This window comes from Anastrepha obliqua, chromosome 5 (genome assembly GCF_027943255.1).
Source record: "Anastrepha obliqua isolate idAnaObli1 chromosome 5, idAnaObli1_1.0, whole genome shotgun sequence".
Classification (NCBI taxonomy): domain Eukaryota; kingdom Metazoa; phylum Arthropoda; class Insecta; order Diptera; family Tephritidae; genus Anastrepha; species Anastrepha obliqua.
In genome coordinates, this window is record NC_072896.1 from 21,017,712 (window position 1) to 21,038,273 (window position 20,562).

Sequence of the window (20,562 nt, forward strand, 5' to 3'; positions counted from 1 at the left end):
AACAGAAAAAAACGAACAAAAATAGAAGGAAAGAGTTGGTGTAGATAAGTGATGACTGTGTAAGGTTTTGCGACAGAGTGTCTCACTACTAACCTGGTTGAATTGTATGCTCAGTTGGGGTTGCTGGCGGAAAAATAGCGCCACTCTCATTCTCAACACCGGCTGGTGAGCCACGTATGCGCATTAGGAAAGGTTTCAGCTGTGTGCGTCCCAAGTCCAACAGCGCCAAGTCGGCATTGCCTTGATGTATGGTGAGTGCAGTTACTATATCCTCTCGCGAGAAGTTTCCTTTGCTTGAGATGTCACGATATTTCCTTTGCCGCTGTTCAATACATTCTGACACAGCTTGCCATATATTGCCGCCATGTTGACGCAGCGCTTCCCTTGCCTCTATCTGTGATATTGTACCGATAATATTTTCTGCACGCTCTTGCCCATATTTCGTCGAAAGACTCTGCACGGTTTGTATGAGTTTGTGCCAATTTTCACGTAACCATTGTATTGGATGCGTGGATGTGCCACAGTATTTGAGTGCGGCATGCAGCTCTTCGGGTGTGAACTTATAGAGTTCGGCCTCCTGGAAATGAGAAAAGATTTAAGGAGGGACTTAAAAATTATTCGAATGCGCCTACCTTCAGTAGAATATATAGTTCGGTTTCAGGTTCTTTATGTCTGGGCTCGTAGTGCGGCATATCTGGGGGAAGGATGCTCAACGGTGAGTGGGCATCTCGATGAAGCTGTAATTGTTATTGTTATATTTTTAAAAAGTGTGCTAGAGTTATGAGTTAGGTGTGTTGATTTTTATAGTTATGACGTGTTTGAGTAGCCTTTCTTAGCTTGCCGCTCATGGTTTATCAAATCGACTTTTCTGTCGATACAGAACAAAAAAAAATAAAAAAAGGAGTCCCTGGTTTTGAGGACTTCGAGCTTTTGTGTATCCATATCTTCAAACATCGAATTCGCCATAGTGCCCCCATAATTATAAGATTAGTTTACAAATCTACTTAATTTTTTGGGAGGCAAGGTTTTTACGGTGGTCTGTCGTACAAGATATTTAATTTGAGTACACATATTTTGCCTTCTTTGAAGTCTTTCCTAATCGTAGGTTTTCAGAGTCGCATGCCTTGAAGATTTGTACGCAAATGCTCACAGACTGCTCGTCTTTTATCTAAAGTCAGCCGTGCTTTCTTCATCCCACTACACTTCCGGTAAAATAGGTTTTCGTAGAATTTTATCTGCACTTCGAAGACCGCATAAATCAATACGCTTATACGTTTGTAAGGTAATATTCAAATGAGCACCACAGAGGGGAGTAGAAGATTAGCAATACTGAGTCTTCCACCAAAGCCTATTAAGCCACTACCGAATGGGGACTGCAGCGAGCTTTGAAAGACCGAGAGTGAAATTAATTTCGAGATGGATCATATGTGGGTCAAATATGTTTGGTTAGCCCCTGGTTTGACCACCCTGCAGATTGAAGTATCTTTGCAATCTATTCCTTACATGAGGCCTTTTAGATGGGCTATCTATGATTAGCCTAGTTTTTGAGTATGTTTCAGTGATCAAAGGCTTTCCTCAGCAAATATTACTGCGCAGAAGACTTCTTCATCAGGCTGAACAAATAACCATCCGGCTATGCGCTAAACTCTCTTAGTTACAATTTCAAGCTACCATCGCACCCAATGGTTTTATAGGGATTTTTTCATTGGGTAGATGTGTGCTCGGAGGTATCTCATAGTTTGTTTCGGAACGACTGTTATTATGAAAAAAATCTATTTTATCATTTGACTCGTAATGTCCCCTTCTGTACCGAGAAAAACCGAACTGAAGCCACGGACAAGCCTAATCGGCTATCACACCTTCAAAAGCGATAGGCATCGGCATGGGAGTTGAAAAAATGCAAGGCTGCTTTATCTTGGAGCTGTGATTTCATTTGGTGGGTATATATGTCTATATTCTATTTATATAAGAGAGAACTTGGAATGTTGCACCTACAAATGCATGTATAGAATTTCCTGTGGTAGGTACGAGCGAGAAAATAAGCTCTTGAACTTTTTTGGTCCTCCACTCTATGCATTCAGTTCTTGGGGCTTTAAGCTAGATACTGAACTGAAGTCCTTTAAATATAGACCAATACGATTCAAGAGGTACTTTAGAACGTAGTGTGAACTATTATGAACGGATTCTGTATACTTTTTAATGCAATAAGGTCGTCTGAATATCATAGCGAACTTCACAAGACCAACTATTCCATTATCAATTGGAAGAGGAAAAGCTACTTTGCACTATTTTTGCTTTAAGTGTACAGCTCATCCCAAAAAGTCGCTTAGAGGTGTAGAAAGCAACGTACCTCTTTCAAACCCCGAGTAACTACTGCAAAGGCTTAGGATCTAGTTTGATTTTTCTTGCTCTAGTACATAGCGGAAGAGTTTGTCTGTTTTGGTCTGTGCTCAGTACTATTAAGATTACTTTGGAGCTTGTATGCGACTATTTTTGGGAGTAGCTCTCACCTCATACCACAACGCCGATTACAGGAAAAAGGATACAGTGAAAAAAAGTTTGCAGGTATTTGGAAAATTCACTTTTCTTCATGAAATTGCGGTTTCTTAAAAATTTCCTCCCTACCACTCGGTCTATACTTATCCCAGTGGACACCTTTTTTTCTATCCTCCATCGAGAATTAGCTTGTCAACACAAAACAACACAAACCTGTGAATTTTCGCTATAAAAGATACCACCTCCTGTTGCCACGGTCTCTGCTACACTTGGCTCCGGTTGACGTAATGGTAGCGTATCATAGGTCTAAATAAAAACAACAATAAAGTTTTAACCATCTAACGTGAGTGAGCGAATTGCCTACTTGAGTGGAAATGCTCTGTGGTGGCGGTGATGTGCCCGTTTCTTTGACACTTCTTTGTAATTTTTGTGCATCCTTCGCTTTGGTCACCTCTCTGATGGGTGAAGTGCCACAACTAGTCGAGACTTTTGTGCTCTTCTTAGACTTTTCCGCTTTACGCATTATCTCATTAGCCGTGGTCTGTATGTTATCATCCAAAGCGGCCCATACATCTTCCACGGATTCTGTAAGATTACATAAAGTTTTCTGAGTTAGGCGGATGGGAGCCGAATGGAACGGATGCTAGTGTTTGTATGCGTAAGGGGGGTAAAACATAGAGTTAGAAGAAAACAACAGCTTTTGGTTGGAACAATAATCGTAAGCACAGTAGAAGAATATTTATTGAAACGTTTTTTTATTTCTTTTTATAAAAAAGTTAGTGTGTTTTACAAAAAATGTAAGAATTGTGCAAAAATAGTACCGAAAACTAGGATAACAAATAAAAAAATAGTTAATGTGTTATAGTAAATATTTGTGGGCTTCCCTAGGCACGCGGATCATGCATGTGGGTAGGTATTCAATTGATTTTCGTTCCTTCCAAAAACGTGATTTTCTTGCTCCTACCTTTCTTCTTCGTAAGCGTTGTTGCACCCGAATCGTGCTCGGATGAAGTGATCTTCAGCTTGGACATGCCGTTCGTCAAATTGCTAATGATGCTCTGTGCCACTCCGATCTTGCGCTTAGGCATATCAGTTGTTCCTGTAGATGTGCTGGTGCTTGTACTGGTTACTTTGTCTTTTGGCTTCTCTTTAACTTTGTCTTTCGGTTTGTCTTTCGTTCGCTCGGTGCTGCTGGTTCGTTTCTCTTTGTCCACGGAGGCTCTTTCAGAACTGAGGGAAGTTGCAGCACTCACTTTGGCAGGCTGCTCTTCGCTTACGCTTGGAGTGGGTGCAGTTGTAGTGGAAGTCTTTCGGGCACCGTGGCTAGGAGTTTTGCAGCAGATCAAGCAAATCTTTATGTTCGGTTCGTTGACATAGGTGCAGAACTCGCACTCCCATTCATGATCAGGTGTTGAAGGCGGTGGACCTAAGTTATCTTCATTAGCTTCGCCGGCATCTACCGCTTGTGATGCGTTGCCTTCCTCTAACTGTGTGCTAACCTCAGCTGCTTGTTCCTCCTCCTCTTGCTCGCTTTCAGTCTCTTCACTTCCGCTCTCCTCTAATTCTTCCTCCTCCTCCTCTTCGTCATCCTCCGAAGCTTCTTTTTTATTTGCCTTTATTTGAACAGTTTCATATTTGTCTGTGTTCTGCTTGATGGGTGTTTGATTTTCTTCAGCTTTTACCGCAGTGGCACTGGTCGATTTAACAATCGTGCGACTACCGCCTGCTTGCACTTCGGTTGAAACTTTATTGGGCTTCTGTCGCGCAGCCTCCGCCATTTTCTCTTTCGAACTGCTACGCTTCGTGCTCTTCTCCAGTTTCTCCTGTATTTTGGCTTGCACCAATGCGCGTGTACCCGATGACTCAGAATCTAAGTCGGAATAAATGCGCGTCGGTTTGTTTGTGTTAACAAATCCCGGCTCATTCTGTCGATTACTGCTACTGCTATGGTTCACTGTCGGCCGTCGACTGGGCAACCAATCACTTTGCACTGATTTCGCAATAGAACCACGTCGATCACGCGCATCACGTAGCTTCCCGCGTGCCTGCCGCTGATTCGTCTCACTTTCGTCGTCCAACAGCTGAGACGCACTCGAAATGCGTCGTTGGCGTGTGCGCAGCGTATTCGTCATGCCTGAACGATTGGAAATAATCGAACGTCGATCGTCTTGATCTGAGTCCTCATCATCGGTGAGCTCATCCTCAACATAGCTCGTGGTGCGTTGTTTTCGGCGTACCGGCATAGATTTGCGACTCATTGCAGGTGATGCAGCGCGCGAACCGGCACGTGAGGTTGCACGGGAACGTGTGGGCGGTGGCATGCCCATAAGACCTGCATAATAGAGATATACCATAAATTAACTAATGCTGAAACATAGTGCACTGAAATTTGTCTAGGACCGTACCTGGATTCATAACAGGCATTCCCCCATGGTATGGATATGGATACATGCCGGTCATCATGCCTGTTTGGTTCATGAAGACTGGCGGCGGGGCCATCATGCCACTAGCGCCGTGATGGTGGGGCATCATGTAACCGGCGCCGACGTTGAGCGATAAATTAGAACGATTGAGCTGCTGCTGCGAGGGGAACTGATTACCCCACCCGTCGGTTTGAACGTTGGCCATGGGCATGTGACGCTGGGTATGAGCGTGCCATGCGTTCGTTTGTGGACTAGCACAAGTGGCGCAATTAAGATGAGCCATTGATTGGGCCTGTGGAGAGGTACAAAAAAATGAGTGAGTGTGTGAACTTTAGGGTTGCTCGGGCAGTTGGAGGCTAAAGTCTATTATTAAGCGTTCATTAAGTGAATTGTCGTATTTGTGGATAAGTATAGATATGTACTTTTTGCTGTGACGGGCTAGTAAGTTTAAGAATTAACAGTTCAAATGCAAGTCTGTGCTTCGTCTGTGATTTTTTCTTTACCGCGCATGCAGATTCTTAAACAAGGGTCGATGCAATTCGATATCTAGTCACCTGTATTTCAGTTCTGTTTGTGAATATGAGTACATTTTAATTTGTCACTCACCTGTTGCATCGGATTGTTCATCCATGTATTCTGTGGCTCTGGCGCACGACGATTAATATGGCTCAAATTAAAGACCGAAGTGCTCATGCCACGCGTACCCAATTGACCGTTGGCGCGTTGCTGCTGTGCGGTGGATGGATGCATCTGCCGTTGGTTAAACATATTGTGAAAATGTGTATCATCCGTGAGGTCAAAATGAGATGAATTGATCCCGGACGACATGCTGCCTGAGCGAAAATGTGATGGCGACGGTGAGATGTTTGACCATTGATCGAATGAGAGGTTCTGATTGGTGGTTTGACAAAGTGGTGACAGTGGCGGTTGTGTGGTGACACATTGGGGACATATGTACAATACATACGAGCGAACATAAGTGAAACAAAAACAAAAACGAACATATTAGGAATTTGTGTGCACGTCACGAACATGTGGACGGTGACGATAACGTAGCGAGGTTTCAATGAGCACTGCGTACAATGGCGCGTACTAGCTGATGGCGGTTGAAAATAAAGCATAGCATAGCAAATATTACCTGGTCTGTTACGGAACCGCTACAATCATTATTGCTCCTCTGACTGTCCGCTTTGTGTTGACGATAGCGTTGCTGTAGTAGCGTCATTCGATCCAACGTAGCACTGGCCTTACTTTTGATCTTCTCCAATGTGACAGATGGCGGTCGTTGTATGCTATCAAAAACCGATTTGGGCGTAACCGAACGCGACGATGTGTGTTCACTTGTCGGTGTCTTGGGCGTATCCGGCAAAGGGCGATTCATCAGATTCAGCCCACTTTTGAGTGAACTGACGCGATCTTGCCAGGACGTGCTCCTCAACGAAGGCGTCGGCGATGGTGGTATGGGCAGCGTATTCATATCGACCTATTAGGAAGTGAGTGGCAAATTGTGCAAAGAACACTTAAAATAGTTGGGCCTTTTTCTTTGGTGGCTGCTTTCCAAAACTCAGCATATGTAAATTTGTATAGGTTTAACGAAATGTGAGAACAGTTCAATAATTTGAGCTTTGTTTGTGTTCAAAATTGATAAGTAAATTTTTTATTGAAAACACCTTTTCAATGCGAATTGTTTTCCGCAAAGTTTGACAATCATGTTAGTTAGTGCTTGGTAAAACTTAAGCGCCAAAAAATTGTGAATAGAACTACAAATACGAGTACAAGATGCATTTTAGAATGCAGCTAAAAAGTATGCCAAATTTTGGTAAAATAAGTACTTTCACTAAATAAGAGGCAGTTACATCAAATTTCGTATCAAAGCGCTGTGATTTTGGGGCTTGCGCGCACTTCTTTAGGAAGCGTCTAAAAACGTCGAATTTGATTTTTAATAAATTTCTTTTTATATGAGGCAAATGACTTGGTACCGAAATCGCTTATGAAATCGTGCAGAAGCGTACCTGTTCCTTGCGCTGTAGTAGTGGTGTGGCAAATCCGCGCCCTTTACGTCTTGGTGGCGCCACTGGTGGTGTGGGTCCATTTTGTCCGGGCAAAATTTTCGGCGGCAACGGTGGGCGTGTCTGTTCAACGGCCTGGTGGGGGTGAAAAAGATAAATTAGTATAAAATGTTTATGAAAAAGGCGCGGCTGACTTAGGCTAAGCTGTAGACTCAATAAACTTAAATTTAAAATTATGAATTATTAAATGAAATTAAAAAAAAAAATAATTCCTTTAGATGGGAAATAAAAGTAATCTAAAATATATGGAATATAAAGGGGTTTTCAATTGGCGCGGGTCGATTTTGGCGCCCTGTGGCAGCTATTTTGTTTTGGTGACATCTGTCAAATCTCTTGTTTATTATTCAGTTGTTTATGCCAAATCATCATGTCAAGTTATACGATTGAACAGCACGTTCAAATGATAAAAATTTATTATCAAAATGAGTGTTCATTAACGCAAACGTTGCGCGCATTGCGCCCATTTTTCGGTAGACGTGATGGCCCTTCAAAGTCGACTCTTCAACGTTTGGTGGCCAAATTTGAGACGACCGGGTCAGTAAACAATCAGCCAACACCCGTACGTTCAAGGAACGCAAGATCAGCCGAGAACATTGCCGCGGTCCGTGAAAGTGTACAGCAGAACCCGAGGCAGTCTATTCCTCGCCGTGCACAAGAACTTGGCCTTTCGCAGACTTCAACTTGTACAAGATCCAACTGACCCAGGAGCTCAAAGATGACCATAGACAACGCCGTTTGTTCGCTGACTGGGCTTCGAATCGTTTGGAAGAGAACCCCAGTTTAGGGCGAAAAATCATTTTTAGTAACGAGGCGCATTTTTGGATGAATGGATGTGTTAACAAACAAAATTGCCGTATATGGGACGACACCAATCCACACGAGCTTCACCAGGTGATAATGCATCCTCAAAAAGTTACCGTTTGGTGTGGATTTTGGGCCGGCGGCGTCATTGGTCCGTACTTTTTTGAAAACGACGTTGGTGAGGCGGTCACCGTCAACAGCGAGCGCTACACAACGATGATAACCAATTTCTTATGGCCCATATTGAACCATATGGACCTAGACGACATGTGGTTCCAGCAGGACGGCGCTACGTGCCACACAGCAAACGCCATTTTATTCCATTTCAACATCTACCCGCCCTTATTGAAAAACCCTTTACAAAAACATTCAATAATTGTGAAAAATTAATTATTTAATTTTACAAATAGTTGTTTTATATGATAGTAAGGACAAGCAGTAAATATGAAAGAGCACGTCTTAGAAATTTGAATAGGCAATAAGTTTGAGCAAAAAACTTTGGAGTCATGGAGTCATAAAATCTAAAAATATTTCTTTCTGTCTCGATGTTTTCTACAAAATGAAAGCCCTATTGTTTGAGGCCACCTCCGAGGGGCAGATCGGTTTTTATGAGGTACTTTTTCAAGACAGAAATACTTTCGGAAGTTGGCCATTGTCTACCGGAATGTGACCGATATTAGTTTTTCGTCGTCAATGGGTGTTTCGTCGCCAAGGTTTCGAATCTGCGCTAGCGTATAGCAGTCACTTGCCCACCCATTAGGCTACGACAGCTGCTCTTTTCCTTTTGATGCTTAGGGGGTAGGTTAGGTTAGGTAAGACCCATTATGATACCTGCATTTGATTCCCATCTCCTAACTAACTTGCTTAAGCCATTTATATCTTTTTAAAAGTTTACTACTCCCTCCAGTGAGAGGGAATTTCCCAGATGTTAAAAGAAATAATTGTCAAGATATTTGATAAGGTTTCTGTGAAGTGCAAGACATTCAATTTCTTCTTCATCTCCACAACTTCTACAGAAGTCATTGTGAGTTACACCCATTCAACTGGCTAGGGTACCAATAATTCAGTTACCCATTATAACACCTTTGAGGACACTGGTAGTGGATCTGTTTACATTTTGTCCTTTGAAGATTCAATTTCGGCCAAAGCGCTTCGAATACTTTGTAGTTAGTACTCAAAGACCACCTTCTATTGGTTTCCGCGGTTACGCTAAAGTCAATCACAGTGCACAGTTCGTTACGAGGAATGCATTTGTCTCCTACCACTCGCTGAAGGTCAAGCTCAGAGCCTTTCATTCCAAGAAAGAAAAATGTTGATGATTGCTATTTCTTATTTGCGTTACTTTTAAACGCAACAACAATAAAAAAAAATAAATTAAAGCGATGCCAGTAAAAAAATTTATATACTTGAAATATGAGGAAGAACATGAACAATAAAATAAGCTTTGGTAACTTTGCTAACTTTTGGTACGAAACTAAGAAAAAGTTGGAACCCAAACTTGAATTCAACAGTTTGAGCTGAGCTCTTTAGTTTCAACTCTTAGTTCAAGTTCGTTTTAAGCATAACTGTCGCGCTATTATTTTGAAGTTTTTCTAACCTTAGACGGACATACATATATCGCTCCCTTCTAATTATTATGGTTTCCATAACATTAATTCCTAATTTATTAATATTAATTATACTAAATCACACCTACCTTTCGCACATGCGCACGTCGCTTTGGATGCTTGTGAAACATATCATCGCACGAGGCGCAGAAGATCTGCTGCGCGCATTCCTCGCAAGTGACCCAAGGATTATGTGAGCCGCATAGTGTGCACTTGAGCTTCGCATCTGCCAGAGAGAAATTAGATTTTAGTCTTCGAACAATTTACTGATACCAACTGAAGGCACATACCTGGTGTACTGGGAGTTTTCGAACGGCTGCCCGCCTTGAGCACTTCATTCGAGTACTGTTGGCCAGAGAACTCGATGACTTCGTAATCGGGCTCGGGTAGATTTTTCGATTTTGGTGGCAGGACTGGTAATTTAACGCCGCTATCCGGTGTCGTGGGTGAGGGTGGCGGTGGTGGTTTCGGACCGACACGATCATGAGTTTCCGTCTGCAAAATAAATAAAATAAATGTTTTTTGCGAAATTGAATTCTAGTGAAAAATTATGCGCACCACCCATTTCGGCATTGTCAAAACATTTCGGTGTAGTTTGGTTGAAAAAGTGTTCGCATTCGTATGCGTCGCCATATTTTGTCAAGTCAAAGCGTCTGAAAATAGATGCGTGGAAATTTTATGAGCACAGTTTACACATACATACGAGTACATATTGACATATAGATGGTACATGAGTAAAAATGCATGAGGTACTCGTAGTGGGACAACATAAATTTTTGCATCTGCTTTCTTCAGTTTGAATTGGTTATGCCTTTTTAAAAATAACTTTATATCTGATCGTAAAAATTTTGGACACAATTTTATTTCTCAGTTCATGCTGCTGAAGTTGACAGCGTCCGACTGTGTGGCTAAATATGTACGTAACTACATATACATATACATATGCAGCTTATTTTGAAGAAAATAGTCCTCTAATTTTTATGTACTGTCATAATTTCCATTTATTGCCTTTTTATTTTATTTCACTCATCGCGTCTGTGTTTACAGAACTTTACCGACCAGAGATATAAAATGACTAAAAGATAATATAAAAGATAAGACTTTAATGTAACTTGATTCCAGCTTCCAAAAATGAGCCTCGTATTGGTTTAGATTGCCTAAATTACTTTGCAATTATTTCGTTATCCGAAATGCGGGTAGGAAGGTAGACAGGCAAGTAAAAGAGGCAGTCGGTCCTTAAACCAATTCACTTTGACCGTTGTCGATCCATTGTGATACCACAGTACCAGTTTACCTGCTACTTCTCATTAAAACATTTTGTTTTAAGTGCTGTTTTAAGTACAATCCCATTGATCTACTATAGCTGAGACTTATATCTTTGAGGTCATCAGTATCGTTCAAGAAGGAGTATCGACCTCCGAGCCCGGTTCTGGCTCTGGTGTCTACACTTTGCTCTCAGAAGGCACGCATCAGTGTTTTAAGTGGAGGTATATGCTGTTCAAGAAGCGATTAAGTTTGTTGTGTAAAACAAATGGAGAGGCAGATCTGTATGTGTCTGCAGTGACAGCAAAGCTGCGCTCATGGCCTTAGACAGCCCTCCAACCACCTCAAGGGTAGAAGAGTAGTGTAAATCCACCTGAACTATGTCGGTAGACATAATAACCTGATACTAACATGGATCCCCCGACACGTGGGTATCGCGGGTAACGAAATCTCTGAATTTTTAGCTGCCACTCCCTTCTGCAGCTTTCAAAACCACGATGAGAAAACAGGTTACTTTTACCCAAATGCGAGCTTGGCAGGCTGAGATAGGCTACAGGTGGACAAAACTGATGTTCCTGTCATGTCTGACCTCCTGTCGCAGAACCTCCTGTCATTAAGCAGAAGGGACTGTAGACAGCTGGTAGGACTGCTGACGGGCCACTTTCTATGGGTGAAGCACATGGAAAAGGTAGGCATCTCAGACAGTGCACTCTGCTCAGCATGTGGAGAGGAGGATGAGATGGTGGACCACTTTCTGTGCGTCTACCCGGTCTTCGCTCGAATCAGGCTTGATTTGTTAAGAAGCGACCACATTAGCTGCTTGGCACTACAAGATGTACTTAGATCTCTTCGTTGGTCGGGTAGATTTAAAGATAATTAAAAAAGGAACCTGAGTGCAGTACAATGGAGTGCTGAACTTGCTAGTCTGTCCCGATAAAAAAAAGAAAAAAAAAACAAATCCTCCTCCATTCATTCTTTTTCAGACGCATGTGATTCTGTTGAAAATATTCAAATAAGCGGCATATAGTAGAAATTTAGCATTGGTTAAACAGATCCGAATGCCATTAACGAAATGCAGAACCAATGTTGCTACCCTCAGGCACACCAGAGATGGCAACAAAGGGATGTGATTTGATACATATTACTAATTTCGATATGTGAGGTTCGCTTGGAGAAGTCAGAACTTTACCAAAAATGGAAATATGAAAGCTTTAATAAAAATATCTTATCCGAATCAGTATCGAAAGCTTCAAAAATCTCTGTGCAGACAATTTAGCTGAAATATTTCCTTAACTTTACTTATTCGAACAAATAACCTCATAGATATATACGTATAAATTAGAGTCCTGGACCGATTCGAAAATACCTTCGAATTTTTTATAAATAAAATTAGTTTCTAAAAACAGCTGTTTAAAAATTATCTCAGATAATAGAAGAGTTTATGATTAAAAGGTTTGCATGAAAGAGTCCAGTTCACGTAAATCTTAATATTTTTCTTAAATATTTTGGCAGAAATTTAAAAATACGATAAATTTCATAATTTCAATGGGAAAATAATATCGTTTTTTTGTGTGGAGAATGATGCATTCCAATGCACACCTCGGCCTGCACTTTGGGGTGTACGTCTTGTTGCTTAGGGCGAAAAAAACTAACGCTCAATGCCTAAGAGAGGTTCCTCTAGCGGGGTATTGAAAATGTGCTGATAGAAACGCAATTTACTTTTATTCTTGTAAATCAATTTCATCCCCTTCAAAATAATCCCTTCTCGATGAAATACACTTATGCCAACGATTTTTCCAATCCCCGAAACATGCCAAATAGTCCATTTCCGGTATAGCCATCAGCACCTTCTTCGATTAAGCTTTTATCTCCTCAATCGACTCGAAACGCGTTCCCCGGAGTGGTCTCTTGAGTTTTGGGAATAGCCAGAAGTCACACGGAGCCAAATCAGGCGAATACGGTGGTTGCGGGACGATATGCGTGGAATTTTTGGCGAAATGGTCACGAAGAACGAGTGCAGTGTGAGACGGTGCATTATCGTGATGCAAAAACCAAGAGTTGTTGGCCCATAGTTCTGGTCTTTTTAGACGAATTGCTTCACGTAAACGACGCATAACGCTCAAATACTATTCCTTATTAACAGTTTGGCCAGGTGGAAGGAATTCATAGTGCACCACACCACGAAAATCGAAAAAAACTGTCATCATGACCTTTATTTTGGAACAACTTTGACGTGCTCTTTTCGGTCTGGCCTCGCCTTTAGCACGATATTCGCTTGATTGGTCGGTTGTTTCAGGGTCGTAAGCATAAATCCAAGTCTCATCTCCCGTAATGATGCATTTGAGCTTGTCCTGATAGTCTGAAAGCATTGTTTTACACACATCAACGCGACGACTTTTTTCCAAGAAATTGAGAGTTTTCGGTACCAAACGAGATTTGACTTTTCGTAGGCCAAATGGTCTTTCAAAATGGTTTTCACAGATCCTTCTGATATTCCGATCATATCAGTAAGGTCTTTAACAGTCAACCGACGATTTTTGAGCACTAACTCCTTCACTTTATTGACGTGTTGGTCATCTGTTGACGTCGATGGTCGTCCGGAGCGCTCGAAGTCATCAACACGTTCTCGACCCTCTTTGAAGTCTTTGTACCACTTATAAACATTTTTCTGCGACACGTTTGGTAAACACCAGCGTAAATATATTACTGATAATGACATTCACATGAAAGTTGGCCCAGATGTTATTAACAGTGCTGCCAACTCATGAAAAAAATAACTAGAGCGAAATTTTAATCCCGCGAAGTTTGACAAATAAATTCACCTTACTTTTTGCCCACAGTAGTAACTCCATGTTTCAGGTAATATCAGGTCCGAAGGATGGACTGACTGCGTTGGTAGCTTTAGTATGATGATCATCATCATTTCTCATATCTCCACTAGAGCATAGGACCTAATTTCTGCTATAGATGAACCTAGCTGTGGATAAACTCGTGTTAATGTTACATGAAATTTACACCCCCAAATCCTTTGAAGCCGGGGGATTTCTCGATATAAGATTACCCATTGGAGACTTTCCAATATTGACGTTTTGATCCATGTTCAAATTAACTTCTACCCAAGTTAGCCTAACAACTCATGTAGAGACTAAGTACGCATCAAAACACAGATTATTAGCATGACTGGTTATTGAAAAACGCCAAAACGCTCGCCATGACACTGGGCGAATCATAGGCACTCAAGATTTATAAGAAGTTCGGTGCAACCTAAAAACCTCTCTGAGATTCTTTCTCCTAGCCTTCTTTTGTATATCTTAGTCCATATTTAACCCTATTCAAATTGCCATCCAGTAGAACCACACGCGTACCAATTTAGTTTTCCTTATCCATTAGTGTTCTTCGCCAAATGTGATGATAGATATTTTGTGTACCAATTTTATTTTATTTCTTATGTTATTTTAATACAATTAACACAAATAATTCTTGATAAAAAAAAAACAAAAAAAATTATATATAATATATATATATACATATGTATACTCGTATACACCAATAAGTTCTTTAGTGCTTTGAAATAATGTTTGGTTTTTTTTCTTGCTTGTTGGCGGTGCCTCTAATCATCGCGTTTTCTTGAGGCAATTATACAATTTATTGAAATTGATTTTCACTTTCTCATTTCTTGTATTGCAAAGTATTGTAGTTCATTGTACTATGACTAGGCTGGCGTACTTACAAATATACAGTGTATGAGTGTATGTGTCAGCGCTAGGAAAATATAACTTCGCTACCATAATAATATTTATAAATAAAAGTGGCAAAGGCCAAGAGAACTCATTTATGCATGCATAAGTATGTACATACAGTATGCTACAAAATTATAAGTATAAGGCAGATAGAAAACTGGTAAGTAAAGGATCACACAAAAAATCACGAATTTTGTGACATGTTTTTTTTTTAAATCGTACATTTTCATAATAAGTTGCAATAATTTTAAGGGGACCTTTAAAATTTCGAAAAAAATCTTATTTTTTCATAAAATGTTAACATAATCCTTTAAGAATATGTCAAAAAAATTTTATAACGTAAATTTAAGTATTTCTTATATAATGTTCAGTATGTTCAATAAATAACAGAACTTTTTATTTAAATCATGGAACACGTAGAGCTATCGTAGAGCCATTAAACTTTGATCATATTGAAAAGGTACAAGCGTCAGCTTTCAACCGCAGCCAACTTCATGTAAATCGTTTGACAGGTTAAAAAGTTACGCGCCTTTTATTGACAGTATGTTTCGTGCTTGTGTCGTAAAAGAACAATGGAGCAAAGAGCAAATATTAAATTCTGTGTTAAACTTGGAAAAACATTTAGTGAGACGTACGAGTTGATGCAAAAAGTTTATGGTGATGAGTGTTTAGCTCGTTCAAATGTATATAATGAAATTTCACTGTAGGAATGTTGGCTGAAGAATTAAATTCATCTACTGGTACTATTTGGAAAATTTTAACTGACGATTTGGGTAAAAGAAAGGTAAAAGTAAAAGAATATCAAAAAATCGCTCGTGTAGAGCATTGTAAAGATATCATTTCAACAGCTGAAAACGATCCAGATTTTCTTGATTCGATCATAACTGGTGACGAAACATGGTGCTTCAAATATGACCCTGAAACTAAGCGTCAATCTGCAGAATGGAGGACGAAAGGGGAGCCAAAAGCAAACAAATTGCGTTTTCAGAAGTCAAGAATCAAAACAATGTTGCTCACGTTCTACGATTCCAAGGGTATTGTACACAAGGAATTTGTTGCAGAAGGTCAAACTATTAATGGATAATACTATTTACAAGTTTTAAATCGTTTGTGGTAAAGAATTGTTCGTGTAAGACCTGAATATCCATAGGGGAAATACTTGTTTTTATTGCATGATAATGCACCACCTCACAAAACCAAAAATGTTCGTGAATTTTTGATGCAAAAACATATTCGCATCATCGACCACTCTCCGTATTCTCCTGACCTATTACCATGCGACTAGTTTCTGTTCCCTAAATTGAAAACTGCCATGAAAGGTGCGTTTTATGATGATATTCTAGCCATTCAAGCAGCCGTGATACAGGTGTTAAAGAACATTCCCTTAGATGACATAAAAAGTCCATGCATGGTTCTGAACATTGTATTGAGTTAAATGGAGACTATTTTGAATAAAAAATAACTTTCAAACACAGTACGATACGTGTTTTATTCTACATCTGAAAAGTTATGTTATTATTATATTCTATCGAGTAAAATTATATATTTGTCTACTTGACAAATGTCAAAGGTGACATGAGAAAAATTACCGCCTAGAAGTTATTCATTACTGACTTCTAGGCGTCATTTTTCAATTAACAATTTTTCAAATGGAACTTTTTCTGCATGACTTAGACTATTATCAGCCAAAATTCCTCTTCATTCTGGCGCAGTTACGTTCTTATTAGAGTCAAGCCTACATTAAGTTTAATTTTTAGAACAATGGACCACAATGTCCAAAATACTAAAAGCCGCACTAATCGAGGAATGGGACTATCAATTGCTAAAAAATTAGTTTTATTGTTAGTTTTTTTATGATTTTATTAAAGAGTTCAATGAAGTGGTTCCACTAATTTTTATTGAAACAAAAATAATATTAGATATAAAAAAGTTCTCAATGTTTTTCAACTCATGGTGTAGATTCCTTTAAAATTCTTTATATTAATTTAATGAACAAATTGCAATTTTAGTATCAGCACCCAAATTAGATATAATTAAATTTGTTTATTGTCAAATGACAGACTGTAAATAAGGAGAAAATTTAAACAAATAAAAAAGGTTTCTTCACTTTACTTTGATGATGAAGTTAAAGAAATTATAATTATCAATCAATGGATCCAGAAGAAATTAATAGATATGCAGTTGATTCGGGCATGTATCCGGAACCGGATCGAGGACGTTACTGCAGCTAATGGTAATTTTATTGATTGATTTTATAAAAACAAAATAAGTTAATGTTGTGCAAAAAATTTATGAAGTCTTATTAAAGTTTGTTCAAAATAGTTTTACTCGCAAGTTGTACTCGAATGTCGTACGCACCCTGTAAATAAGTCGTTACATGCCGACGCGCATCGACTATTTCCATGATTTTAATAAGGAGTAGTCTACCAGTTCAGAATTGTTTGAATCCCCATTTTGCTGTTGCATTCATTGCTATATTAGGCCCAGGGATGATAGATTTACCAGGTTTGCTCTTTAACTATGGTGAAAGAGAAAATTGTAAGAGGACTTCGGCTGGGAGATTCAGCCGAATTCTGCACGATCATTTCACGTGCATTCACACACTCGTTCAATCAGTCGTTGTTCAAATGGCAACGAAGTGTCATTGGTTAATTTTTTTGGTATATCACCAACACAATCTCAGTTTTTTATGATTCTGTCCGAATCGCTGAGAGCCTAATAACGGTCTGCTAAATAGCACACTAAAAATCTTTTCATCACTTTGGACGTTGTTGTTCTTGTTGTTGTGGTTGAATATTTCCACTGAAATAATCCTAATTAGTGACCAGAACCGTTTTACTACCACTGTCTCGTGTGATGATGCCTTTTCTTTGTGTTTCCAAGTCAGATCCATTTTGTGAGGTCCAAGTATAACAGCAAATCCTTTATCTCGATGTCTGAGATTTCCTTAATTTGTTGTAAGAACGGCTTACCGAAGGAGTGGAGTCGTGCCCTACCTAGACCTGGACATTCACATAAATAGTGGAAAAGACTTTCCTTCACCCCTTCCGCTTGACAGCTTCTGCAGATGAGATTGAAGAGGAGATTGAGTCTGACTGCATGCTCCCCTACTTTCCAATGACCTGAAGGGTTGCAGTTATGCGTGAGATGTTTGGTGGAGAACATCCTAACAGCCATCGAGTCATTTTTTGGCTTCTTCGTGAGAATTGAAGCACTGCTCGGAAAGTGCGTGACCCATCGATGCAAACAAATGATAATCGGAAGGCGCCAAGTCTGGTGAGTAAGCCCTATGCACCATCGCTTCCCAATCGTATGTCTCCACCAAATCCCGGGTCGCTGTTGTTCCATGTGGCGGTGCATTGTCATCAAGAAAAATTACTTTGTGACGCCGATCGGCATATTATGGGCATTTTCGGTGTATAGCGCTGTTCAAATCGGTCAATTGTCGTTGGTAGTGTGCACCGTCAACTGTTTTACCTGGTTTTAATAGCTCGACCAAATCATACCACAGCATTGCCTTGCGGCCGAAGCGATTTGGTTTGGCCGTTTTTTTGGCTTGTGGCCGGGCGGACCATACGATCATTTACGCTTGGGATTGGAGAAATACACCCATTTTTCATCACCCGTAACGATTCGATGCAAAAAATACTTCGTTTTGAAACGGGAGAGCAGCATTTTACAAGTGGTTTTTCGATGTCCGCAAATCATAGTTTGAAGGCACGAAATTCGACATTTTTAAGAGCGACAAAAATGCATTGTTGTATGAAACGTAACAAACAATGAACTGAATATTGTTGACAGATGATAGACGAAAAAAACAAAACATTTGAGAAGGTTTAAAAATACTCCTAGCGACATCTACGGACTAATAGCTGAAAGTCTTACTTCATAGGTATATACCTGGTAGTTAGTTGCTTCCATTTTCTTTCGGCTAAAGCATGATAATGTGAATCAATGTATGCTTTTATTGTGTTCAGTGGGGTCACCGCCTCTGCTAAGTCTAGTGTCGAACCTTTTCTTGCTAGCTCATCCGCTATCTCATTACCCCGTATGTTCCTGTGACCGGGAACCCATATCAGAGTAATTTCAAGCCAATGACTAAGCAATTCCAGCTCTAGACTAGTTTGGATGAAATGGAGTTGGAGTCTAAGGCCTTTATAGCTCCTTGACTGTCTGAGAAGATAGCTACTCTTGAACCAGCTTCCTTGTAGAGTTTTAGTGATTTGCATGCTTCTCTGATCGCTAAAAGTTCTGCCTGGACCACTCTGGCATAGTCAGGAAGACGAATTGACTGTGATAGGCCGAGTGGCTCCGAATGGAAGCCAGCTCCTGGCCCACAGTTCATCTTAGAACTATCGGTATAGATTTCGATATCGTATCTTCCAATCACTTTCCCTTTGCTCCATTCGTCTCTCGGTGGAAAACGTACTAAAGTCTTTCTTGAAGTTAAGGTCGGGGACTGTGTAGTCCGATCTGTTTTTGAGCAGCGAGGGTCCCTGTAGGAGAATCCAACTGTGACCGTACGACCTTGTTGTTCAGCTTCCTATGTCTCTGAGTATCACCGCGCTGCAAGTAGCGATTGTTTTAATGTGTAAATCTAATGGTAGCGGATGAGTTAGTACATTGATCGCTGTAGTTAAGATACACGATGTTCTTTCTATCTTGTTCAGCTTAGTTTTGTGGTATTTCTTTTATGTTGCAGGCCACCAAACTAGTGCCGCATATGTTAGTATTGACCTTACAATGACGGTCTTTTGGACGTAGTGAACCTTTTCTCTTTTTATTCTTATTTTGAAACTGGCTTCAGCAAACCGGAAACTTTTTGAAGTCTAATATTTTACTTAAATCACCGCAAAGTATAACGAGGTACAGTGAATAAATGGGAAGATATACATATGGAACTCACTACAGATATATACCGGAAAATACTCAAAAACGTTTACTTCTCCTAATATTTAAATATATTATATTTCTTATAATCTTACAACAGAGTGTATAATTATTTTGTTGGGCTACTAATTCAAAATGAGTGTGACGTAAATTAACAAGTGCCATCAATCGGTTGATCTCTTAAAATATTATATCTACATATATTACAACATATACCTATATATACACACAAATATATATTTTAAAGTGGTTCGTGTTTATTTTTATATACAGAATATAAAGAATTTTCATGCCTTTGGCTCAATATGTATAATATGCTTGTATGTATGTAAGCACATACATTAGGTTGAGCGGTCGTGAGAAAAAATCTCTTGAATTACATTGGCACACTGTACAATTCATAATACCATCTGGCAGAAATGTCAGGACTCAGGGTTGGCTCTTTGGATCAATTGTTCTAGTACCGCAATGGCAATGTTTTTTTCTCAAATGTGATGGCCATTGTGTGTTTAATTTTCCTAAGGCAAACCGGAGTAGTTGACTATAGAACGAAGGCAGAACCCTGAATGCTGTATTTCCTTGTTTCTTCTTTTTCTTTCTCGCCATGACCCCTTAGTTGAATCGGCCCTCTTTGTAGGCGATCTCCAAGTTAAACGGGTCTGGGTCGTCCCTTCGTTGACTTCATCCCACGGCATATCACACCATTCAAGTGTTTGGCCAGAATTTAAAGGGTTTGGCATGTCCCATTGATGGAAGCGGCTGAGTTACCATTTCTTTGTTGCACGCTGATCTAGTCTTCTCCTGATGTGCCCATACCAGGTTAGCGATTTTCCCTCAATCGCTGAACTATTCGAGTCACATGAGAACTACCTCTAAAGTGTTTATTATTTTCTGGTTTAATTTCCATATACGGGAGATGAAAAAATCTATTACTGGATATATTACACTTGAAATTATTTTTCCACCCGGTTGCTTTAAGGTACAGGCAGGGTGAAATGTATGGAAAGTGATACCTATTAATCAATAGGGAGATCAAATAAAACAATTCGTTCCGATCTATCAATTAAAAAATGATGATGAAAATTGTTATTTATTTATTTACTTGAAATATAATTAGGAATAATCATATTACAAAATCAATGCAACTAGCAGCAGAGGCTATGGATTCGTTTATAAGCAAAAAAAAAAAACAAAAAATCATTAAAAATGGTGAAAGCGGTAAAGGAATTGGATCCTTCAACTCCAACTGTGTTTGGATGTGTTTTAGAATCTG

At 39.8% G+C, this 20,562-nt stretch overlaps 1 protein-coding gene across 7 annotated transcripts in view; it reads right to left on the minus strand.

Annotated features, from left to right (window-relative positions):
• Nucleotides 1–20,562, minus strand: part of LOC129249474 (E3 ubiquitin-protein ligase lubel) — a 38,216-nt gene that overhangs the window by 14,382 nt on the left and 3,272 nt on the right. For 4 of the 7 annotated variants that reach the window (XM_054889316.1, XM_054889315.1, XM_054889314.1 and 1 more), the window contains exons 2-13: nucleotides 9,955–10,049; nucleotides 9,687–9,891; nucleotides 9,486–9,622; nucleotides 6,932–7,063; nucleotides 6,058–6,402; nucleotides 5,526–5,810; nucleotides 4,902–5,211; nucleotides 3,461–4,828; nucleotides 2,861–3,081; nucleotides 2,710–2,802; nucleotides 633–737; nucleotides 94–577 (exon numbers count right to left, since the gene is read on the minus strand). In XM_054889316.1, the coding sequence (XP_054745291.1) occupies nucleotides 94–577; nucleotides 633–737; nucleotides 2,710–2,802; nucleotides 2,861–3,081; nucleotides 3,461–4,828; nucleotides 4,902–5,211; nucleotides 5,526–5,810; nucleotides 6,058–6,402; nucleotides 6,932–7,063; nucleotides 9,486–9,622; nucleotides 9,687–9,891; nucleotides 9,955–10,029 (3,760 nt within the window). In that variant the 5' untranslated portion in view covers nucleotides 10,030–10,049. The other 3 variants (XM_054889313.1, XM_054889317.1, XM_054889318.1) reach the window with 3 other exon arrangements.